The following is a 24207-nucleotide window of genomic DNA, read 5'->3' as shown; positions in this document are numbered from 1 at the left end:
CTCAATGTCTGCCACGGTCTTAGGCAGGAAGAGTGGACAGTGCTCAGGAATGGTGTGAAATGTTTACCAACTCAGGACTCCATGGTCCCTCTGACTTCTGGTGATCTGTGACACTGAGCCCCGGAGCTGCATTTAGAGGTGCAGATTCCCTATTTGAGGAGCTCAGCCCCTCTGTAAGCATCTGACTTCTGTATAAGATACTTAGCACAGAAATGCCAATCCTTAACTACTGTGGCAACAGGGCCTAGAATAGCTGACACACCCAGGCTGTCTCCTTGTGTCACCTTCTCTTTTTTATAAAAAACCTCAGTAACCATTTCAGTCCTCTTCCCAGCAGACTCTTCTCCCTAGTATTGCAGCCATGGAAGGATCATTTGTGGAGGCTGTAGTTCTCAGGGGTTTTGGTCTTTTGCATCTCAAGGCCTTGTGTGTTTCTTTGTGCCAGGGCTGGGGTGGCAGGGCACAAGCTGGAATTGCCTGAAGCTGTAGTCACACTCAGGGTGGGAGCCTGTGGAGTTTTAGGAAGGGGCGGCCCCACTGGCTTCCCATTCACAACCCTCTCCGACTTCCGCCCAGGGTTCCATGTGCTGCCCCCTCCACCTCCTGGAAGGCACAGGATAGTCCCACCTTCTGGTCTTTGGCTCTGTGGGTCCTTCTGTGCAGGATGCTCTGCCCTCATATCTCAGGAAGCTACCCAGTTTTGAGCCCCTGTCCCTTTCTCATAGGACTTCTTTATTACCCTTATCAGTGTTTATCATAGTCATTCTTTTTTTTTTTTTTTTTGAGACAGAGTCTCACTCTGTTGCCTGGGCTAGAGTGACATGGCATCAGCCTAGCTCACAGCAACCTCAAACTCCTGGATTTAAGCAATCATTCTGCCTCAGCCTCCCAAGTAGCTGGGACTACAGGCATGTGCCACCATGCCCGGCTAATTTTTTCTATATATTTTTAGTCCAGATAATTTCTTTCTATTTTCTTAGTGGAGACCGGGGTCTCACTCTTGCTCAGGCTGGTCTCGAACTCCTGAGCTCCAACGATCCGCCCGCCTCGGCCTCCCGGAGTGCCAGGATTACAGGCGTGAGCCACCACGCCTGGCCATACTCATTCTTTACAAATAAACTGTGACGGGAGGGGGGGGGCATGCACAATATATATAACCTAAACTTTTGTACCTTCATAATATGCTGAAATAAAACAAACAAAAAAAAAAACTGTGACAACATGAAGTTGTTTAGGGTCTTTTGTTGGCTGGTTTGGTTTCGTTTAATACCCAGGCCAAACAGCACATGACACAGGAGAGGCACTTCAGTGTTTCCTCGTGGTTGGGTGTCGTTTGCTGCTACTGCTCAGCGGAAGGTCCCCATTGGAATCCGTGCTGGTGGTATTAAGCAATGCGAAGGAGCCAATTAGATACAAAATATTAATGTATTTATGAATTCATGACCAAATTAAATATGAAACCTTATATAAAAAGAGGTGTGGTTTTTGTTGTTCGTTTGGGTTTTTTGCCCCCATCCTCCCATTCTCTGAACCGGCTCCTGGGGACACGGGTCCAGGGTGCATTCTTGCTGTGTCTTGCTACTTTCCTCCCCTCTGTGCCTTCAGGCTTTGCCCTTCACAGGGGTGTTTCCTGCTTCTGACTCCCTGGACTTTAAAGTGCCAGGTTCATGGGGACTGGAACTCAGCCCTTCCTTCCCCTCTGTCTCCCGCCTGCCCTCCCCTCTGGGTGCAGGGACAGCCCCCCCCCCCGGGGTGGTTCTCTGGGCTGCACCTGGGGCTGCTGAGTACCTGGCTCTGAGAGAGCTGTTGGGAAGGGAGGTGGGTCCCTGAGGGGCGAGCTGGCCCTGGTTGCAGGGGACGTCCTGTGGCCACTCTCCTGTGGGCTCCCCCAACCCTCGGCCGACATCCTCATCCGTGGACCCAGGTTGCTCAGTCTTGCAAACGCCTGGGAGAAACATTCCCCTTTCCCTTGCACTCAGGGACCCAACAGTCCCTACAGTTCCTGGAGGCCCAGGCATGCCCACACTGTCCCCCTCCCTCAGAGGAAAGGCGCAGGGTGCTGCACTGGGCTCTCCCCCTAAAGCTTCCCTCCTGCCCCTGCCCCTGGGCTCCAAACCTGGCTTGAAGCCCTGGACAGAGCTCAGCTGCAAGGAGGCCGACCAGCCTGTAGAGGGCAGCCCACGACTGGCTTCCCAGCCAGCCACCCTGGAGGACCCCCGCAGCCACAGCCTGGGAGCCTCCCTGGCTTAGACAACATGGATTCACCCCATGGTTAGACCCGCATGTCTTTCCACTGCCTGTTCTTCCTCTTGGTGAGGATTTAGCCTCAGATCTCCAGGTGTTGGCACCACCCACCCGCTGCAGAGGTTGCCTTTGCTCTATCCCAGACCTAACCAGCATTTTGCTGGGGAGTCCAAGCCGGTCCCTGGGACCTCGTCAGTCCCTCTCAGCTGAGCATCTTTCCTGGGTGAGTGGACTCCTGAGCTCTGAGCCCCTAAGCCCAGGGCCTCCTGGCTCTGCCCCTCATCAGCGGGACCCGATCTTTTAAATCTAAAAAGGGTGTGGGGTGATGAAATACGGGTCAGGATTAGAAAACGGGAAAGGGTCAGTCATGGCCCAGCTTTTGCCCCATGGGGGCTGCGAGCTACTGTTTTAACCCCAACAATCCTCACTGCTGTCCTCCTCTCTACACTAACTGTACATCTGCTGTTCAATTCTCTTTTTTGCCTTCCCTATGTCCCAAACCAGCACTAAGGCTCTATGTCCTGTGACCCTTCATTACAGGGGACTCCTGCTCTCCTTCCCTGCTCACCCAAAACACAGCAAACCCTGCAGGAGGCGGGGGCGGGGAGGGTGCTTAAAAGGTGAGGGCGGAGTGCTTGCATCTCCAGATGAGCAAAGGCAAGAGCCCAGTGCTGTCTGGGCCCTGAGACCAAACCCCTCCCCGCCACCAGCCCCGACATCGAGGGCGAGGACCTTGTGCTGTCCTGAGAGCCAGCCAGCAGCATCTGGGCATCCTCAGTCTGAGAAGGTGACAAATCCTTTCCTGAAAGGCATTGGAGTTGATTGTACACCCTAAACCTTCATCTCATCATCACAGGGGCCTCTGTTTGGTTTTATAAAAATGTAAGCTATACAGGGTCTTTTTCAGTTCTCATTCTTTGAAGGGATAGAGGACAGAGTGTTCTTGTTGGTGGTGATTTTGTTTTGTTTCCTTTTCGGTTTGGGTTTTGTTTTTTGCTAATTTTGCCCCACCCCGTGGAAAGCAGTGCTACCCAGAGGCAGGGGGAGGGGACGGAGGGGCACGGGATGGCTGCGCACAGACCCTGCCCTTCTCCGCCTACCCCAGCTGTTGCCAGTGGTTCCCATCTCCAAACCTGAGGGATGAAGGAGGGGCGGGGGAGAAGTTTCTCAATGCACCAAGAGGCACTGCTCCGGGCCCGGGGCGCCAACCTCTGGCCCTGTCGTCAGCCTGCACTGCTGCAGCCATGGGAGGGAGGGACGCTGGCAGGACACAGGCCTTTCCACTGGTGGCCTCTTGCAGCTGCACCCCAGGATGTACAGCCCTGAGTCAGGCTCCGAAGGCTTCGTTTCTACCCTGACTTCTCCAGTGAGGATTTGAGTAGGCTCCATGTGGAAATGGCCACAAAACACGTGCAACCTCTCAAGTCCATTGGTGGCAAAGACATGGCCAAGAGAGGCAGGACCCTCGCGGCTCAGTTCTGCTCAAGAGGAGGGCAGCTGCCTCCCTGGCCAGAGCAGAGACCCAGACATCCAGCAAAGCCCTCAACGTTGGGAGGCTTTTCCCTTTGACTCCAAGGTGCTGGGACCCAGATAACACGCCAGAGCTTGCAGCTCCTCCCCTGCCCCACCCCCAGCAGTCGTCTCCGTCCTGCTTCCGACCTGGGGACCTCCGCAGGTGGTTCCTGTTCTGATCCCCAGGGCCAGGCTATTCTCTGGCTGGTGAGGACAGCGCCGCCCTTAGTGTCCTGGTCCCGCCGATCCCCTTGTCCCCGTAAGGTGGAGGGGGGATGCAGAAGGACGGAGGGGCTGGGCGGTGGGGACAACAGCAGCAGGGTCAGAGGAGGGTAGCAGCATCTCAGACCACGGCCGAGGAGGAGGATGGAGACGCCGAGGAGGCCGCTGAGGAGGAGGGGGAGGAGGGACTGTTCCAGAACAGCCACCGCCGCTTGGGCTGCCGTTTCAGGTGCAGGTAGTCCTCCTTCTCTCGCTCCTTCCGCGCCCGCTGGTAGTGATCCTCCTCCTTCAGGTACCAGACGGGCGGCCACCGGTGCTTCTCGAAATACTCCTGGTTCTCTGGAGCGGAGCGCAGTGGGGCTCGGTTAGAAGGGCAGCAGAGGGACACCGGGAGCCCAGGACCTGCGGGGTGCCCAGAGGGTGCCAGCCCCGCCCCGCCCCGCGGCCCCGCCCCCACGCCCGCCCCGGGGCCCGCGGGCACCCACGAGAAATGCCCAGGGAGCAGAGGCGACAGTGAGCACCGGGGAAGGCCCTTCCAGCGTGTTTTCCCCAAAGACGGAGGAGAGACCTAGAGGGGAGCCCACAGGAGGCTTCCTGTGTGCTGGGAAGAAAACAGGCCGAGACAAAGAACGAGGGGGGACAGGTAAGCAGCGCTGCTGCGGCCGAAGGTGCTCGGCCCAGGTAGGGGATGAGCATGGAAGGTTCCGAGGGGACTCGGGAGGCCGGCCTCATTCTGGAGGGTGTGGGAAGCCACAGAAGGCTTGGAACCAGGGCGGTGACGCAGTTGGACCTGTGCTTTAGAAAGAAAATGCTAGAAGGGTTGTAACAACGTGAAAGGGAGGAGAGAACCGGGTGGCAGGAGCGGTGGGGTGCTGCAGCCGCGGGGAGCCCAGTGAAGGCCCCTCGGGGCTGCCAGCGACGCCCCTCCCCGGAGCCCGCGCAGTTCCACTGGCTGTAAGACCTGAGAAATTAATTAGGAAGAGGCCCAGCCGCGGGAGCCCTCTGAGCGCGTCCGGCTGGGTGGTCCGTGCTGTGGACTGCGCCCATCCCTGAGCCGCGAGAGCAATTCAGTGGGTCATGGACAGCATTTTGAAAAAAGTATATACTTTTCCACGTGTTTCTGTGTGTGTCCTGAGTCACAGTATAAAATGTATCTCTTATTGTGGTGTCCTGTCCAGAAATCCTGAAAACTACCAACTCTACTCCAACATCCTCTCTGTAGCCCTGAGAAGTGGAAGCCTAGAGAGGCAGAGCGAGCCGCCCTCCAGGCCAGCGCTTTTCCTGGCGCTCCCTCTGCTGGGCTGGAGGCTCTTCTGCAGGCTACCCCCACCCCCAAGGTCAAAGTGGGGCTAAATCCAAGCTGCGGACCCAAGTTGAGGCCCATTCAGCACGAGGGGGAGAGCAGCAGGAGCTGCCAGGGCTGGCCCCAGACGCTCACCTGGGGACATGGCCTTCATGTCTCGGGGGAACTTGCGGCACACGTTGTTGTAGTTGGTGCAGATGTGATGGAGACACCAGTCAGCCAGCTGGTATGCACAGTGGAACTGCGGGCGGAATGGAAGGGCGTCTGTCCTGGGACCCGGGGGTGGGGGTCTGCATGGACACCTGCAGCTTTCCCCCGTGCCCCCAGCTGCAGACATCCAGAGCCCTATGTGGTGGCTTCCTCCTGCATCTGCCCTCCTCAGATCCTACCCGCAGGCGCAGGGAGCTGACTTTCCCAGGTGTATCTGCAAGCCTTGAATCAGCTATGCTTTAACTCTGCAGACTAATCTTTGGTTGGTTGTATTTCTGGCACTGCGAGGGCCAGTGTAGGCGAGTTTGCTTGTCTGTTTGGGATGAGGGGCCGGACACTTAATTTCAGATCGAGAGTCCTCATTGCCCCCTACATGACTTCAGGCAGGCAGCAATGTCTAGGCCTGAGACTGGAGTTCCCTCCCCAGCCCTGTGGTTGCCTGAAGTCTCAGCCTTTTCCTCCCTGGGCCAGCTCTCCTCTGGGCATGTCAGGGAGTTCTCTAGCTGCTTCCTGGCATGGAGGGTGAGATAGGCTCTGCCCAGTCAGGGATCTGCGTCTTACAACAGGTTCTCTTCCTACCCACCGACCTCCCAGCCCTCCCCATTTGCCGCCAATGGGCAGACAGAGCCTCAAGTTGAGACTGCTATAGATTCCTTCCCCTGCTGTGATACCTGAGCCAGTTCCAGGAACACAAGGACGTCCCCATCGATGTCCACCATCATCTGGGTTGCTTCCATCAGCCCGGTCACTGTGTACTGCTCTGTGACACACACAGCCAGCAATCAGCTGAAGAATCACATGAACGGACCTGCACTCACACCCCAGCAGGGGCTCCTTGCAGGGCAAAGAAATCAGGGCCAGAGGCAAGTCCCGACAGGCCAGGGAAAGGCCACAGGTGATTTAAATCTGTTCCCACCAGAGGGAGACCAGGAGGAGAGCAAGACTTTCTCAGAGGGGCGTGGGTGGGAAGTGAAGGAGGACATTAGAATCATCTAAGATTTTCCAAACTACATGTGTGCCATCATATAGTCTGATATACCCAGGATGGAAGTCCCCAGTGGAGTCAGCCACTGACACAGACGGGAGAGGGTGATTAAGCCTCACATTTTTTAAAAAGAAAAAAGGCTAAGAACTGTGAGTTTAACTATGGGTTAAACCTGGTTGTTTGTTTTAATTTAAATTTTGCAACAAATTGTGTACTAACCTTGCATTTTATGTTACAACATTTATATTGAAGAATACCATTGGTTCTGAATTTCAATTAGAGATATCAGTATAAACTCACGAGGTGTTTTATCTTTAAAAAGATAAATATGTTTCCCAGCTCTGTCCACAGAAGAGACCTAGAAACAATAATCATTCCAGTGGCAATGAGCATTTTCCTACTGCACAGAAATACCATTTCCATTTCAAGCTATGAGAAACCAGGACTTCTTGGGAAAATAGCTGATTCCAGGTCTGGGGCATGAAATAAACAAGAGGAATCTAGAACATCTCATCATCCCAGAGAGCAAGGAAGCCCAAAGACTCTGGAGCGACTCGCAGAGACTCCTACTGGCTAAGAGTACAGTATTTAAGCTTCAGTAAGGATAATTGCAATTAGTTGAAACCAGTCAAGTGTGTTCAATTCTAAGAGTTCATAATACTACTTAAAAAAAAAAAATCCAACGTAATGGGTCACCTTCAAAGGATGATAGGAAACAAATTTATCTTGAAAACTGGTTAAAAAAAAAAAAAAGGAACGAATCAAGCATTCATCTGCCTGCCTTTCCTACGTGAACTATGCCACTGGGTAGCCTAACAGGAGATGCGCGGAAGGTTCTCTCTTTTTGGAAGTATTCCAATAGATAAACAAATAAGGAATGAACGAATTGGAATATTATCATTTCATAATACCTAATAAATTGATGGATCCAGGCAATGCCACTCAATGATTGCTAATATCACAAAAGAAAGAAAAATAGACAATCTATGCCTTTTGATGAAGAAGGGAAACAACCTATGAAGTTGTCTTGCCAAAAGGAAACTGAATGTGCACCTGATGTAGCTTCTAGATCCAACTACCGGTTTACAGGAAATAGGGCAGACAGAGGGATACGTTGAACAACACTATAGAAATGAAATCAGCAAATATCTAGATCGTGGAAAAACTCTACAGGAACAAAAGATCAGTGTTTGGCTTTTTATCCACAAATGAATTGCAAGAGAAAAAATGGTTTCAATGGACAAGAAAAAGAAACTTAAAAGATATATAAAAAATAAAACCATGCTGTAGTGTTTAAGGATGTACACTTGGATGATAAAACGATTAAGTTTTATAGTAACAGTAAGGAAGTAAGTCCATTAAAAGTACCATTAAAAAGGAGTACTGGGCAGAGCGGTTCCTCCTCGGGAGCAGGGAGAGGTGGATGACTTCTAGTGGCTGGCAAGGTTCCAGCTCCTGACATGAGTCATGATTAGAAAGGGCATTTTGCTTTATAATAACTCATTAAACTGAACATATGTTTCATGCACTTTTATGTATTTGTGTTATAGTCAACAATAAAAAGTTTTAAGTTTGAAAAGCTTCATAGGAAGCATATCTCACAAAACATAAGGCATCACCAATTATACAAAACTTGGCATCTTCCACTGATCCTTATCAAGGTAGATATATACAATTTTATATATGTTTTCTGGTGTGCATGGACCATTTCATGGGAAATATTATCCATCGTAATTTTCTGTAAGCCTTTTCATGCAGCAGTGCAGTTTAACATTTTTAGCGACTACCGTGTGAAAATTACCTACGTGTGCTTAACCAGTGGTACTTCTTTGAGTTGTTTCCAGTCGCCTTCCATGATGAAATGAATTTATGGAAATACCTTTACATATTTTTTCCCCTTTGGGTCACTTCTTTGGAGATAATCATTTAAAAGTGGAATTATTCCATCTAAGAACTTGAAGTGTTATGTGCTCTGGGAAGACCCCACCATTTTCCATGGACGGCAAAGGATGACGTCCTGTGATAGCTGTCATCTCCAGAACCCTCTCGTTCTCCCTGCCCAAAGTCCCCTTTGCCCCCAGCTGGGGTCTGGACTCCCTATTTGGGCTCAGCTCTTAATATTCCAGTTCTGATCAACGATTTCCACCTTCTTCCCGTGACCAAGCTCCCCCACTTATAATTCATTTGTCTTCATGAGATTGTTTTCCCTCATATCTGAGCCCCAGTCTTGATCGTCCACCCAGGGCCCCAGCAGCTCTGACACTGGGTTCTTCTCTGAACCTTAACTCAATATCTGAAGATCTGCTCTCTGCCCCTCTGGCCTGCCCAAGAATATTAACCTGGACATCAACACCCGCATGGGTACCAGTGCCAACACCACCACCAACATAAACGCCAACTCCAGTGTGAACAGGAGCCAACTGCCCGCCGGGGTCTCTGACCCCAGACTCCCCTGACCCCAGCAGCACCATTTCTGTCCCCCAGGCCCTTGGACTGCTGCCCCGGTTCTTGCCCAACCCAGAGGGCTTCTGAGATTGGGGAATTAGGAGTAGCAGGTTAATATTTGCTTTCTGTTTTTTAGAAGAAGGCAGAGGAGAAATCAAAAGTAGAAAAAGACAGCCCCCCACTGCTAAATTTGGCTTTAAAAAAATAATAAAAAATAAAAATAAATTTTTTTTAAAGTAGAAGAAGAGAAGGAGAAGGAAAAAAAAAAGGAAGGAGGCAGAGGAGAGAGAAATGTGGAATTGTGTTCTATTCTTTCTTGACTTCTTAAGCTTGTCCAAGTAAAGCCACGCTAAGAACACAAAGGGTTATCATCTGCTGGGGACCACGTTGTTGGGCCTTTGGAGAGAGCCTCTCGGGCGACCCCACCGGACGCCTCTCACACACACTTTTTCACATCTGTATCCTCATCCAGAACTCAGTACGTGTTGACAGACTTCGTTTGATGTGAGCTTATTTCCCTGGTGCTGCAGCAGGTCCCCCAGGAGGAGGGAGATGCGAGAAGAACACATAATCACTCCTAGGGGCGTCCCTGACTCCTTCCCCAGGGAGGTCCCCGAGCGCCGTGGCTGGTTACCTGTGAGGGCGACCAGGTGCGGCAGGCAGAGGCGGTTTGCCAGGATGATGAGCTTCATGTCGTCCAGGTCAGGACTGGAGGTGAACATGCCAGTGTAGAGGTATTCCAGCACCGCCCTCATGCAGCTCTTGCTTGTGTAAGGAAACACCACCTGGGGGTGGGAAGGAGTGAGCGATGATGTCCAGCCGCAGAAAAGAGGAACTCGGCCCCGAGAAACCGAAAAGGCCCTGGCCCACACGGCTGGTCTCCCCAAGGCCTGCAGCCCTCCCTGTGCTGTGCCCGCGTCTGCTGAGAAGACACCAAGGCCTGGCCCCCAGAGCCACAACCTGCACTCAGCCCCAGACTGCCAGCAGCACCAGGGAATAGCTCTAAGAACTTTTAAAGGGACCTGGATACTCACTGGCATCCTTTGGAAGCCACTCTGGCTTAGAGGATGCTAGAAGGAGTCTTTTTGGTCCCTCAACCTACACCCCAGCCCCTCCTGTCCCTGCAGGGAGCAGCAGAAGTGGGATCTAGAAGGAGCCAAGCAAACACCAGCTGGCCTCTCTCTGGCTGCTCAAGCCACTGCTTTGGGCCTCCGGGATCTGTTCAGAGCAGCGCTGCCACAAAAACTGCTTTCTCATCAGGCGGGAGGCTCTCCAGGCTGCACTGGGGATCAGCTCGTGCTTCAGAGCTGGCATCTCTGGTACCGAGAAGTGCTCGGGGCTGGTAGGCCCCTGGGGCTTCCGAGAGTTCCTGATCTTACGCTTTGTATATCCAAATCCTGCTCCCACTTCAGAGACCAGCTCAAATCCCAGCCCTTCCACTTAGCCTTCCAGAACTACTTCCTTCCCAGAAGCCTTATGAAAGTCACTCTACATCGCAGGGCGTGATGCAGCGTTATTCCTGGTTGGGTTTTGCATTCAGTTGTTTGGTGAGCACTTACTAAGAGACGGGCACGGAGGGGAATACTTGGCAGAAGTCAAAGACCTAGTAGTCCCTGCACTCAGAAGCAATGACAGAACAGTCAGGAAAACCACACGTGGACACTCAGAACTTTAAGCATCTGCAAAAAGGAGTGCCTCGTTAACTGCAAGGCTGGGCGGTGGGCAAATAAGGTACCAGGCATTCGGAGAAGATGGAGAACAGTGAGGACCATTTGCCTGGGCTACTTTGCTTGGCTAGGGGAATGGGAAAGAGAGAACAAACTTAAGAGAATATTTCTAAGGACACTTCGATACGCCCCTTTCAGCCCCAAGTTTCCGGTCTGGGTGCCTGAGAAAGTGGTGGTATCAGTGAGGGAACAGGTGAGTGGGAGGAGGGCTGATTAGAGGGAGAGGTGACTGTATTAAGCATACCTTTTCATTTTCTGTATTTTGATGCTTTGACATCTAGAGGCTTGCTGGCCCTAGAGGGACTGCCTCTGCCAGGGCTAGCCAGTTCCTAGGGACAGTAAAGGAGTTGCCTGCAACATGCCTTTCCTATGCAACCCGCCGTCAGCACCTCGCTGTCCAGCTCTCACACTCCAGGCCAGTGTTCCCCTGGCTTCATCCTCCCAGGGCCCGCTGAAATTATTCACACCAGCCAATCCTAAGCCTGCTCACCCTGCCTCTCCCATTCCTTCCCACAGAAACCCTCTGCCTCCTGACCAGCCCTGGTGCTTCTCCATGAGGCCCCTCGTGGTGGTGTGCATGGCGGCCCCTCTTCCTGGGATCTGTGAGTAACAAACCGTCTTCTCAATGGTAGTTGTGTCCTGACCTGTTGGCCTCACCATATCTCAATAACAGTGGAGCCTACCTTTTGAAACAGTGACAGATTCAGCCTGGGACACACTGAAATTTCTCTAGTTGTTTCAAGTCAGGGAGGCAGCAAGGTATAGTGAAAAGAGCTAAGGAATCTAAGTCCTGAGTTCAAGTCCTAACCTCTCCTACTTACACAAGTTTGTACAAGTCACTTAACTTCTCAGGGCCTCCCTTCCCTAGGAGTACCATGCGAGTGCCACACTGGGTGTCGCGGTCACGTGTGAATTCAATGGGATAATGTATTCAAAGTGATTCTAAACTCTCAAGATCTTCCTACAATTCCTTCTCCTAACATACTGTGAAAGCGCTAGGAACCATCTCATAAACGTCTCTTGGGCCCAGCACGTAGTCAGTGCTGAAGAAATACCATTCAACGGTGGGTGCCTGAGATGCAAAGGGTGTGCGTGTCTCTTCTCCCCGCCCCCTTTCCATCCTCATCCTCACCTCCCGGGTGGAACTCTCCACAAACGGCCCCCCAAACATGGCAGCCATCCAGTCACAGCTGGAAATCAGCAGGGGCTTGTGGGCGCTGATGGCGCCATCATCCAGGATGAAGGTCACATCTGTCCGGGAGGAGAAGAGGCATCACAGGAGGATGTGGTGAAGGGACACGGGCTAACCCGCCCCAAGGGGAGTCAGGGGGCCCAGACAGCCCCGCTTCCTTCTGGCGCTACAACAGGCCAAGCACTGAGCAGGCGGCTCTCAGCCTGGGGGGACCAGGCTTCAGGAGCAGGGCAGCCGTATTCTAGGACGTCAGGGCTGAGAGCGACTCGGAACACTAATGGGACCCACCCAGACTCCTCAGAAAGCTGCTCTGAGCATGCTCCGTACCTGAGAACGTGCCTTTGGCCAAGCACTCCTTAACCCGGTTGGTCCGGCGGACGTGGAAGGCCTTGGTGATCTCCTGGTTCATGAAGGCCTCGTTGTTGAGAATGTTGGCCACCATCATGCGCAGATCGAAGACCTCCAGCAGCTCGGCGATGTGGGCGATGTGCATGAGGTCCCGCTCATTCTCGTCCAGCTCCCCCGTGTACAGGTACTTGAGAACAGCCCGGAAGGGCCCTGGCTGGATGGAGTTGTCCATCTTTACCACCACCATCAGCCGGGATTTGTAGGTCAGGGGGTCTTCTGCCATCTCTTCCTGAATGCTCACAAAAGCTCGGCTCCAGGAAGACAGCACACGACCCCTGCCTGGCAGGTACCCTGTTCCGTTGCCCCGTAAGATCCCGTCGCTGGTTGAGGCACGGAGGCCAGCGGGACCAGAGCCCCCCACCTCGTCCACGCTCTCGCACACGTCAAAGCTGGCTGCCCGAAGCAGGAAGTCCCGCCCGTGGTGGTGGTGGTGATGGTGGCTGTGTTGATCGGGGTGGCCCTGGTGGTCCTCTGGGCGGGTGCCCCCTGGCCCCGAGGGGCCCCCCAGCTCCCCCTCACTCAGGTCCATGAGGAACAGGTCGTAGAACTTGGAGGAGGAGGTGGAGAGGTAGATCTTGTGGGCAAAGATGCGCACCCGCTCCTGCAGCACCAAGATGACGTCCGCGCAGAGCGGGTCCTCCAGGAGGTGGGCGGGGCACTCCTCGCTGCTGGAGGGGGGGTCGGGCACCACGATGATGGGGGGCGGTGGCTTAGGGGGCAGAAAGGGCGCCTGCAGCAGAGGCCGCTGCACGTTGCGGAGGTGGGACTTCCAGAACTGCAGGTGGCGGCGGGAGATGAGTGCGGCCCGGATGGCGTTGTCAAAGACGTCCTTGATGCCAAACTGGGCCACCACGCTCGTCTCATAGTAGGGGATGCCCAGCTCCTTAGCCACCTCTCGACCCTTCTCTGGGGGAAGGATCTCGTTGGGCTTGATGGGCCTGGGGGGTTCAAGAAGGGAAACCAAGCTTGCGTTGGTGGCGGAGGGAGCGCGCTATTCTGCCGCTGGCTAGAGGGACTCCGCTAGGGATCTGCATCCTCGGCTCCACCCCTGCCCTGCTGTTTCTGCTCTGTCTGGTCAAATCGTGCCAAGCTCCTTCAAGATCCACCTCCAACCCCCTCTTCTTCCAGGAAGGCTTGTCTTTGTATGCCAAGCCCCAAGTGACCTCCCCAGTTCAAAGCAGTGACAGCACTAACTACCTCTCTGGCAATTACCATGGAATGTTTCACATTGGTATTTAACCTGCTCACATGTTTAGTTCATCTCTCGGCAAAATTACAAGACCTTTTCGTGCAAACACTGTTTCCTCCTCCCTGTCTTTCCTCATGATGCTTAGCACAGTACTGCCCGCATAGTAAGTGTGCAGCAGATAACTGAATGAAGGAATGAATGAATGAGCATTCTGTTGGCTCTCGACGTGAGCTTGCTCCAGATGGGGGGAGCCCCTCCCTCGGCACCAGCACCCCCTACCTAGCCAAGGGTCGCCTGGCCCTATTGACGGCCTCCAGGTCAGCATAGCGCAGGTCCAGCTGGCAGCCCACCAGGATGACAGGTGCTCGGGGGCAGAAGTGCTTGATTTCTGGGTACCACATGGTCTTGACATGGTGGAGGGAATTGGGGTTGGCAATGGAGAAGCACAGAACCACCACATCGGATCTGGGGTTGGAGAGGAAGGTTAAGGGCAGAGAAGGCTAGCAGTAGGTCACCTGTCCCTGGAACAAGGGACAGCATGCATGCACACCCCCAACCTCCACTACAGTCCCACACCTGGCTTGGGAATCTCCTCATGTGCTCTTACACAAAACTTCTAATAATATTACCTCCAATTTATGTAGCATTTTAGAGCTCAAAGGCTCCTTTTGGCCTCACAGCTAACTTGTGAGTTAGAAATTACCATTTTTACCATCTCACAGCTGAGAAAAGTCATATCAGAGCTACTAGGCGGCAGAGCTGGGACTCGACCCAGGCCTCCTGGCACGGAGCCCTGGCTCCTTTCACCGCCCCAGACTGCCCCAGCCCCCCGCAAGTGTCGGCCAGAGCTGTTTTCTCCACTCCTTCCTCCCCGCTGAAATTTCACAAGGCTGCTCCATTCTTGGGAAGGCAGGGAAAACCCACCCACATGGTTCCCTGCAGGGAGACCTTCCCTACCTCCCATAAGCAAAGCGACGATCTTTATGGTGGTCTCCAAAGGTGTCCCAGAGGCGCAGGGAGACGCTGACATCATCTACCACGTCTCGGGAGCGTTCCAGCACCTGGAGAATGAAGGGCAACAGTTCCTGGGGCCCCTGCATGGCAGCCCACCGTGTGCCTCGCACAACATCTCATCCACGGGAAATCTCTGTAGCATCAACAAGGGCTGCCTCCAAGCTGACCGGAAGTGGAAGAGACCCTAAGAGAGCAGACGGTTACGGGGTGCAGGGGACCTCTTCTGAAGCCTACCCTTGTTCCCAGCTTTCCCTGCAAATTGGATGTTTACGAGCCTCCGGTCTTTTAGTATTAGCTGCCAGCTTCCTTCCCCGCTCTGCTCTCATCTCTCCCAAGCCTCAGCCCTGTGCACCCACTGCTCCCTCTCACTTGGGGCTGGGATCGCACAAGGTGTAGTACCCAAGACACAGCTGGGGTCCCAGGCACCAGCTCAGCCAGTGACAACAAAAAAAAAATGGTCAGAGGCGCCTCCCCTGGGATGGGCTGGCCTTGGATCTCTCTCTGGAGGCTCCTTCCTCTTCAGCTGTCCCCACCCCACCCCAGGGGCCACTGGAGACCCCAAGCTGTGGCTTGGGAAGAAGCCCCCAAGTCCAGACACACAGCTGGACCCCCAGCCTTACCTCCTGGCACACGCGGTACTGGTCGATGGCCCACACCGTGGGCACATGGGTAGCCAGCAGCTGGTACTGGGTGAGGGTGGCATTGCAGGCACGGGCACAGATGAGCCTGGTCTTGCCCACGGCGTTGTCCCCCACCACAACGCACTTGATGGTCTCTACGTTTGGCCTTTCATAATCCATGTCAGAATCCATTAAATGGGACCTGCGGGAGAGGAGGGAAGCGCTCAGGACGACCTGGCATGCCAGCTCCCTGCGGGCCAGGGCCAGCACCCGCAGCTCTCCTCGGCGGGGCTGCCCCCGCTTCAAGCGCCGGAGCAGACAGGAGGAGCAGGGAGTGGGCAACGTTCTGGCTGAGAACTCCGCAAGGGCCGGAGGAGTCAGGAGCCCAGTCAGGCTGAGAAGAGCGGTGCCACCAGATGGGCCATCCAACTGGGCGTGTGGATGGAGGAGACCTTCGAGAGATCCCAGGCAGAGCCCGCCCAGGACCTGCCTTGTTCCCACTCTCCAGAGAGAAAAGAGTCTGCCTGGGCAGCTCACTCATCATCACTCTCCTCCTCCCTCCCCAGCAGGGCAGTGGCAGCAGAACAACAAACAGCTGAGAGAAGCAGAGTCGGCCAGGTCCCCACCCCTTCCCAGCAGGCCTGAGGGCAGGGCCACTTTAAAATTTAATAGACCTGTCAGGGCTAGGCGGCAGCTCCCCTGGCCTCCGCCCTTTCCCCTGGCCCTCTCTGGTGGTGCATTTCCAAGCCCCAGCCCACCAGAGTCTATCCTTCAACCCCAGACCCCAACTCCTTTATACAGATGCCAGAGTTTTTCCTCCCAGCCTCTCTGGGACAGGGAGGCTTCTGGGTGCACCTGACAGCCCATGGGCCTCCCCACCTCTACTCTGTCTCGCTCAGCCGCGGGCCCAGCTTTGAGGGTGGGTAACCACGGGCCTGCAACTGTACTGTCCTCCCAGCATCCTGCAGCCAGCCTCACAGAGAGTGAGATCCGCCCTCTTCTGCCCTTCCCATTCCTAGGGAGGATCCTCAGGTTAGAAGCTCCCAGACAGCTGGCACTCCTGGGAGATGCTCGCTACACGGGCTATACGGGTGATGGGTTGCTGCAGTTAACAAAGGGTCAGAAACCTGGATCTGAATTTCTGTGCAAATGCTTGCCTCAGTTGCCCTGAGTGTTGGGCAGAGAGAAGTAGCAAACCCACCCACAGAGAGGGATGGCTCGAATGAACAAACAGAAGGCCCTTCTGTAGTTAAAATGTCATGTCAATGTTTAAAAAGCTGTCACCAGGAGGCCCTGGGCTAGAGGGGGCTTTCAACAGCAGCCTCCAGTTGGCATCCGCCCTCCTGGAGGGGCAGAGAGATGGGCAGGGAGTAGGGGTGGGGCACGTGTCATTGGGAAGCTTGGTTTCTCCAGGATCATCAGCCTGCCCTGCTCACATTCCCTGTGTGCATGCAAAGTTGTCCGAGGGTTCGAGCAAACTACAGCCATCCTTCCTGGGCCAGGAAGGCTGAGCTCAGAGGAGTCCTGGAGGCTGCCCAGGCAACCTGGCTGCTGAGCCATCCAGCCCAAGAGTCATGCCACCAGCAGCAACAGAGAGGCTCCATTCCGGCTGCGCTGTAACTGGATGCCAGCATGCAGGAATGCAGAACCGAAATATCCAAGTAACGATGGCAACTGGGATTTGCGCAAGTGGATGCATCTCAGCAAGCTAAGCAAAAAGTGCAGCAAGGACTTTTCAATGAGACAACCTCCTCCATCTCTTTGGAATTTTACAGGATCTGGACCCTTCAACAACAAGGGGTCTCCACGCAGTTCCCTCCCTGGTCTCCAGGGCAACTGTCTGCATCATTCCTTCTCTCTCCCCGCCCTGCCCCAGCCAGCAGGGAACTGTTATTCTAACCACCAGCTTCCTCCTCCCTCTTCTCTCTCCTGAGCTGAGGACTGGGAACCCCACTTTGACAGATCCTGGCCTCCAGCTGCGGGATGTGTTGGCCCTGGGAGGAGTCATCTGGGTTGTGGTTTCTGCTTTATTGACTGAATAACAAAACAGATAGAATCCCAAATACAAAACATGTGCAGCTGCAGGATAAAGATCAAACCCCACTAGCCAACAGAACTTCTTTGTCAAGTTTCAATTCTAGCAGGATGTGGCCCTGTAGGTGCAAGCGTGGAATGAGGCATGGTCGAGGGGTGTCAGCTCTGAAATCCAGGAACATCTCCAAAGTGGGGATTAATGTCTGGATACCAGCAGAGCAGTGCTGGTCCAGGTTCAGCTACTTTATGATTCAAACAGTCATGCACACCTTGTGTTATGTCACCTCTAGGGTTAAGTATGGGACAGCCAACCAACAAGTAGCAGAGCGACAAACTGTGTGGTGAGTTTAGACACCAGACCTGCTGGATTGCTGCCCAAGCTGAACACCCCTCCCCCTCCTTCCCCTGCCCCTTCCACTTCCCCTGCTTGTCCTTCACATGCCTCATTTTTATCATTCTCACCCTTCCACCCTGTCCCAGTTGCCTGACTGGCAACCTTCATTGTCCTATCTAGGAAGGGGCAAATTGCTTCACTTTTCTGGGCATCAGTCTCCCCCTCTGGAAAATGGGTATGAAGGCGTTGGAAGAAAGTCTCCTGAATCTTGGTTAATCTGTGCCAAGGCAGCCTGGGCTAAAAGGAGGTATTTGTCTTCTTATGTAATGTGGTATTATATAATGCCAGATTGCATATCTATATGTGTAATTATATCTCTCTTTAAGATACAGACTGGCCCAATTAAGCCAGCAGAACTTTTAGTCTAATGAGGCTGTCTCAAATGAGGATCTTGTCTTGGAGAGAGCAGGCCAACAGTAATACAATTTTTGCCCTAGAATATTGCTATTTTACTGTATCACTGCTGATGTATGATGATACAACCCACTCAGTGAGCTTCTCAACTTCCCCTCTCCCTCTGGCACTCTCTCCTTCAATGACTCTAGACTTTTCTTCACAATTGCCTCATTCCCTTTCCAACTAACCTCCATAAACTATGGCTTCCTTGCCACCCAGCCCTGGGTATCACAATCCCCAATTCGCTCCTCTCCTACAATAACCCCAAAGTCACTGATATGTGTTCCCTGCACCCCTGTCCCACGATCCCTGTCCCCGTCTCCCAAAACAGCCTCCTGCCCACTGCTCTCCCAGCTCTGTGTTACAAAGTCCAGGCCAAAACCCAAGGTGTGCTCAGATTAGCTACAAACCTCTCACACACCCGTTCCCACCCCCACACCCCTACACACTCTTTGCAGAGCTCAGAAAGGCCCCCTTTCCCTCCCACAGCTGATAGGAGGCTTGCTCATCTGTGGCTGCCCTAGTCTGGTTGTCAAGGAAACAACAGAATCTCCCTGGGAGCCTGGCTTGTCTCCTAGCAACCAATATCCCACATCCTGCATCTTACAAAACGCGAAAGGGAGAAAAATCCTGAAAATGAAGGTAAAAAGCAAAGACAATAGATAGGAAAGGAGAATCCGGAGGAAAAGAACAAAGAAAGGGTGGACTCAGATTGAAGGAGGCTCCCGCCGGGGTAGCTGACACTGTAATATGCGGGATCAGTCCCCGGAGACCCGACGGAAAGCCAGGCCCAAAGGGATCCTGACTGGTCATATTAACAAAAATGCCAGCCTAAACACAGGATAAGCCTTCTCCACCCCAAAATGTGGAAACATCAGCAAACACCGCTAAGGATTTCCCCAAGTACTTTGCCAGAACTCAGGTGCCCAGACTGCAACAGAGTTGAGTTCAAAGAAACATCCCCTGAACCGCGAGCAAAACACCCGAATTCCTCTGCTTTTTTTTTTTTTTTTTTTAAAGCGGAAACACTTTCACCACTCTGGACCGTTTTTTCCTGATACGCTGCTCTGCACACGCACAAAATAGAAATAAAAAATCAAAGTAGGCAAGGGGAAGAGCCCATCCCTCCGCGGTGCCCCACGGCCGACGCTCGCGGCTAAATGTGTTAAAAAAAAAAGCCCGTCTGTGCCACCCAGGAAAAAAATAAAATAGGGACGGGGGAGGGGCGCGACACGCCAAGGCATTCAAGTCATCTTCCTTTCCCTGGAAAAACCCGGAAAAGGTTAGTCCCCCGCCCCTCGGAAGGCAGCAGCCCGAGCAGGAGCCGAGGGCAGAGCGCAGCCGAGGGGACGCTGGCTGGGGCGCGACAGGGCCTGGGAGGGCGCAGTGGCGCGTGTGCAGAGGACCCGGCCATCCCCGAAATCGGTCGTTTACTTACACCACCACATGTGACGGGGTGATTTCTAGCGTAAGGAGCACATCTCTTCCTGCTGAGCACGCTCATTTTAGTGCAATGTCTGGGGTCCCTCCGCGCCTGCAAGTTGGGGCGACACCCGCGCCGCCGCGCTACTGCCGGGGCTCCGGGCCTCCGCGCCGGATCAGAAACTCGGGCGGAGCAGCCCAGGCCTGACGGCGGGCCGGGAGCGGCAGCGCGCGCGACACTGCAGCCGCTGGCTCTTCCGGATCAGCATCGCCCCGCGCCCCGGGCGCCCAATGTCACGGAGGCGCGCCGGGGCCGGGCTGCGCGCGGCCGCCCCGACCGGGCGCCTGGGCCGCGGGGCTCGGGCTGCGGAGGCTGCGGGCGGCGCGTGGGGCGAGGGGCGAGGCCGCAGCCGCGACGCGCCCGGCCCGCGGCGAAGGCGCCTGGCGCTGCAGTCCCCGGCGCCGCTCGCGACCTCCTTTTTTCATTCACAAAAAAAGGAAAGGGAAAAAAAAAAAAAAGAAAGAAAGGGAGAAAAAAATTGCACCCAGGACAGCTGCCGTGACGGGCCCCGCCCACCGCGGCCCCCCGTTGGTGGACGGCGGCCGGGGGGCGGGGGAGGAAGGGGATTGGGCGCCCCGAGGCCCCGCCCCGCAGCGCCGCTCCCGCCCGCCCCCTATACGCCCCGCCCCTCGACTCAGCTCCGCCCCCTTCGCTCCGCCCCTCTGCCCCGGCGGGAGGGAAGTCGAGGGGAGGGTCGGGAGCCAGCGACCCGCTCTGGTCCCTGCACTTGGGAAGGGGCAAAACCTCCCTGGACTCCCACGGGCTTTGCCCCTTTCCTTCGGGAGGCTGGGAAGGAACTCTGAGAGGCATCTTTGGGCGCCCTAGAAGGGATGCGCTAAGTTAGAGGAGGACGCCAGGTCTTTTCCTCGTCTTTCCCCTTAAACCCAGACCTCCACCACTGGGGGAGAACTGCATTTCCAAACTAGCCCTGTGCCCCCTTGGGAGTTTTCCGGGCACTTGAGGGCCTTCCTCCCTCCAGATCACCCCTGCAGCGACGTCCTGTGCCTCCGACTGCCACGGCCCCCAGTGAGCTTATGTGTCGTCCCCTTACCTGTCCCACCTAGGCCTTGTTCAGCAGTCAGTCCCGCCTCCATCCCACCCTCATCCTATTGCCACCTGGAGCTCACCAATTAATATCTTCTGACTCTCAGAGAAATCCCATGAAGACACTAGCCACAGAAGCAGTCCCTAAGGCCTCTTTGGGCTCTCTGTCTCAACTTACCCTTCTGTAAAATAGGGAGATTGTAGGGGATAGCATCTATACTGTGAGTGGTCCTCAGAAGGAAGTTTCCATATTCAAGGCTGGTTCTATCGTGATGCTCTTGCCTGCTAGTATAATAATTATGGCTCAGTCTGGTTCGATCCGTCTTGTTAGTTACCTCTGGACATTTTTTTTTTTTTTTTTGAGACAAGGTCTTGCTCTGTCACCCAGCCTGTAGTGCAGTGGCGTGATCACAGCTCACTGCAACCTCAAACTGATGGACTCAAGCCATCCTCCTGCCTCAGTCTCTTGAGTAGGTGAGACTATGGGCATGTTCCACCACACCTGGCTATTTTTTTTGTTATATTTTTTGTGGAGACAGGGTCTCGAAATGTTGCTCAGGTTGACCTTGAACTCCTGGCCTCAGACAATCCTCCCACCTTGGCTTCCCAAAGTGCTGGGATCATAGGCATGAGCCATCATGTTCACCCTCTGGACAGTTTTTAAAGCCCAGACTCACATGCCCCCACCTAACCCTCCAACCTGTGCTCTGAGAATGAAAATCCACTCTATTATTAGTTTATGCAAAATATGATTAGGAAGAGAAATTTACTGCCAAACAATAGCCAAATACAAAATAGTTTTTTTTTCTAAAGCATGCTTCTCATCTATTAATGCATATAATTGCAAGTTGCCCATGGAGGTATTTGTGGTAACCATGCTTTCTGGCCTGGTGGATGCACAGTAAGCGCTTGGTTGGGGGATGCTTTCCCCAACCTCCTGAATCTGCCCAGAGCTGGGAAAGGCATTAACAGTGACTGAGGTGCTACTTACTTCACACTTCTGGTTAGAATTCACTCTCCATAAAACAAAGTACCAGTTTGAACACATATTTAGGAAAGAAACTAAACAGGTGTATTCTTCCCCACATGTTTGGCATTGAAAAGCCTCACCCCATCCTCTGTGTACCCAAATCACTGCACCAGAGAAGGCACAACACGAGATCTCTGCATGCCTCTCCACCAACACCCTGTTCCCTCCACCCACCTGTAGAGAGCCACCTGCGTGCCAGATGCCTGTCGGCATTGCCTTTAACATGTCCTAGCCTCAGGCACAGCCCCAGTGCAGCATGGAGTAGGAAAACAGAACCCCCCTGCACCCAAAGTCAGGGTAGGTGGTGGCTACTAGACCTATAACTATGGAGCCAATGCCTTTTGTCCTTTTGGAGAAAAAGCCGGCTCAGCCTGGAAACCTCAACCAGCCAGGCTGGACTGTGGGAATTCCAAGGTGTAGGGTTGGGGGGTCTCTTGGACCGATGCAGGTGTGGAGTGAAGTTGCACAACAGCTCCCACTCAGGAAACCGTTTCAGGCAGAGCCAGGTGCTTTGCCAGCCCTGCTTTCTGCACACACAGTTCCCTCTTTCAGCTTTTCTTCAAACCAAAGCCCTTCCTGATCACCTCTCAGGCTTTCCCAGTCAGCCCCGCTCAGTCCTCTCAGGACAGCAGAGTGCCTCTAAGTCCCTACCTCCTCAGAAACCAGTGCCTTCACCCGGCCCTCCTTAGGCCCTTTGTCACTGTCAAGCCACCCTAGGCTTGTACCCTAGGCTGTCTGGGGACCTCCGCAGACCTCTCCCTCGGGCCAGGCAGCCCTGCACTCCCCAGCAGCAGCTCCTAGCTTTCCCCCCACACCACTACGCTCCAGCCCGTTGTGGCTGATGCCAGGCTTCTCCCCCGCCAGCCCTGGCCAGAACTGTCCCTGGGCCCTCCACTCCACCCTCCCTGCCACTCAGGACAGCCCCAAGCCCCTGGCTTCTGGGCCAAGGACTTGTTACCCCCATTTGCCTCAGCTTTGCCCAGCCCTCCAATGCCAGATCCTGACAAACAGGGCCATTCCCCAAGGCTGGGTTCCCCCACCAGCAAGCAAGGAGTTGGCGGCAGCCTGCCCCACACCCATCCCTGTCCCCAGCTCTCAACCCTCAGCAGCAGCATCTCACAGCACAGGGAGCCTCCCACTCCCCCTCACTGCGCCCTCCCACGCCAGCCCTGGAGGAGTCGGTTTCCTTGCTTTAGGTGACTTCTCAAGGTGCACCCACCCTCTGCCCCTGTGCTGCAGCTTGGAACCCCTGGTGTGATTCTGAGGAGCAGTTCAGAACCAGCCACCGAGCCCCTCATTGCTGGCTAGCTGGGCTTCCACACCGCCCTTCCGCTGGTGCACGTGGGCGATGCCCTGCCACGTGCCCTGCCGCGTGCACAGACTGAGGACCTCCTGGCACCATGGAGGCAGGTTCCATTCCAGAATGCCCTGGAACCTGTGCCCAAAAGGCAGCCCCTCCATCCATCCCCACAACCACCGTCCTCCAGGCCAACACGCGGCTGCTGTTTTCCCAAAGCCGGGCAGATGCCTGGCCTGTGAGCAGGAGGCTCAGTCTGGGGAAAGAGAAACCTCCATCCTGGTTCTTAGGAAAGCCACACACAGCAGGCTCCCCGGCCAGTCTCACCAGCCCTCCTCTTGCCGCAGCCCTGAATGCCCCTCCCCAGTGCCTGTCCAGCCTGTGCAGACCCCTCTCAGCCCCTCCTCCAACCCGCATATTCCCTTCCCTTCCCAGGCAGCTCTGCCCTTCACCTCTTTGCCGGCTACTAATGGCTCTGTCACTGCACCCCTCTCCTGGAACACGAGTGCCTCTGCGGAGCCCATGCCATGAGCAACGTGACAATAGCTCCACCACCCCGCCCCTAGCAGTGTGCAGTCTGGGGCACGTGGCATCCCCACCCTGCACTTGGGGCAAAGTTCAGAACCACCCATGAGCAAAAGCAGAGGCATTTTGAGATGCAGAGCCCTGGCAAGGTGCAGGAGCCAAATCTGGGACGGCTAGAGTCTCTTGGCCTCCCTGCCTATGGGTTAGGGGGACCACTAAGTCCCCAGAAGGAGATGGGAAACTTCTGGTACTTTGCACAGGTAGTTCCTTCAGCCTGAAACACTCTGCCTCTTTAAACCCTCTTCACCAGGAAAATGGATATTCATCCTTCAACTGGTAGCCTAGATACCACTTTCTCCAGGAAGCCTTCCATGAACACCCCTGTCAGGTGTGGGTTTTCTGTTCTTCCTCTGTGCTCCCCTAATAATACCTATCACAGTGTTCCACAATTAGATCTGTCTCTCTCCCAGGCCATACCGAGAACCCCCTTAGGGAAGGGACGATGCTTATTCAAAAGAGTATTGTTCATGCTGGTCTAGTGCCTGTAGTCTAGTGCACCCACAGGCACTCAGTAGATGCTCAATAAATGCTGGATGATGAATGAATGTTTGAGGGGATGTAGAGGAGGAGGGAGATGACACCGCACAGTGGCTACTCACATGCTGTTCAGAGGGATCGTCCATGGGCTGTACAGGCCTTTTCTTCAGGCTTCCATTGCTGTGTCCCTCTTGGCTCCTGGCTGGGAGGGACGGGAGTAAGGAGGCAGTGGGGAGACAGGGAGTGAGCACACTTTGAGTTACCCAAAAATCGGTCAGCCTCAACGAAGGGCCTTACTCAGGGCAAGGGAGTGGCCCTGCTGTCCAGGCCCAGTGGGCTGAGACCCCAACCTGGGGTCAAGACAGAGGCGACCCCGGGGAGTCAAGGGACTAGACG

General features: G+C 54.5%; 1 protein-coding gene across 2 annotated transcripts; it reads right to left on the bottom strand.

Annotated features, from left to right (window-relative positions):
- Positions 1–1406: 1406 nt before the first annotated feature.
- RHOBTB2 (Rho related BTB domain containing 2) lies at positions 1407–23973 on the bottom strand. Of its 2 annotated transcripts, none has more exons than XM_045535296.1 (10): positions 23934–23973; positions 15072–15273; positions 14395–14498; positions 13717–13902; positions 12168–13186; positions 11781–11899; positions 9556–9706; positions 6163–6251; positions 5417–5522; positions 1407–4317 (listed from the first exon to the last, which is right to left on the bottom strand). In XM_045535296.1, coding segments are annotated over exons 1-10 (2196 nt in total). In that variant the 5' UTR covers positions 23936–23973; the 3' UTR covers positions 1407–4099. The 2 variants fall into 2 exon arrangements, with proteins under 2 accessions (XP_045391252.1, XP_045391253.1); XM_045535297.1 differs by lacking the exon at positions 23934–23973 and adding an exon at positions 19334–19375.
- Between the last annotated feature and the right edge of the window lie 234 nt (positions 23974–24207).

Source organism: Lemur catta, chromosome 22, assembly GCF_020740605.2.
Source record: "Lemur catta isolate mLemCat1 chromosome 22, mLemCat1.pri, whole genome shotgun sequence".
NCBI lineage: Eukaryota > Metazoa > Chordata > Mammalia > Primates > Lemuridae > Lemur > Lemur catta.
Note: the sequence above shows the minus strand (reverse complement) of the source record. Positions and strands in the feature narration are given on the sequence as shown.

Excerpts from the sequence above, each read along its gene's own strand:
- RHOBTB2 (XM_045535296.1), bottom strand. Across the intron at positions 13,903-14,394 it reads CGTCGCTTTGCTTATGGGAG|ATCCGATGTGGTGGTTCTGT; the intron begins GTAGGGAAGGTC and ends CTCCAACCCCAG. Across the intron at positions 5,523-6,162 it reads TGTTCCTGGAACTGGCTCAG|TTCCACTGTGCATACCAGCT; the intron begins GTATCACAGCAG and ends TTCCGCCCGCAG.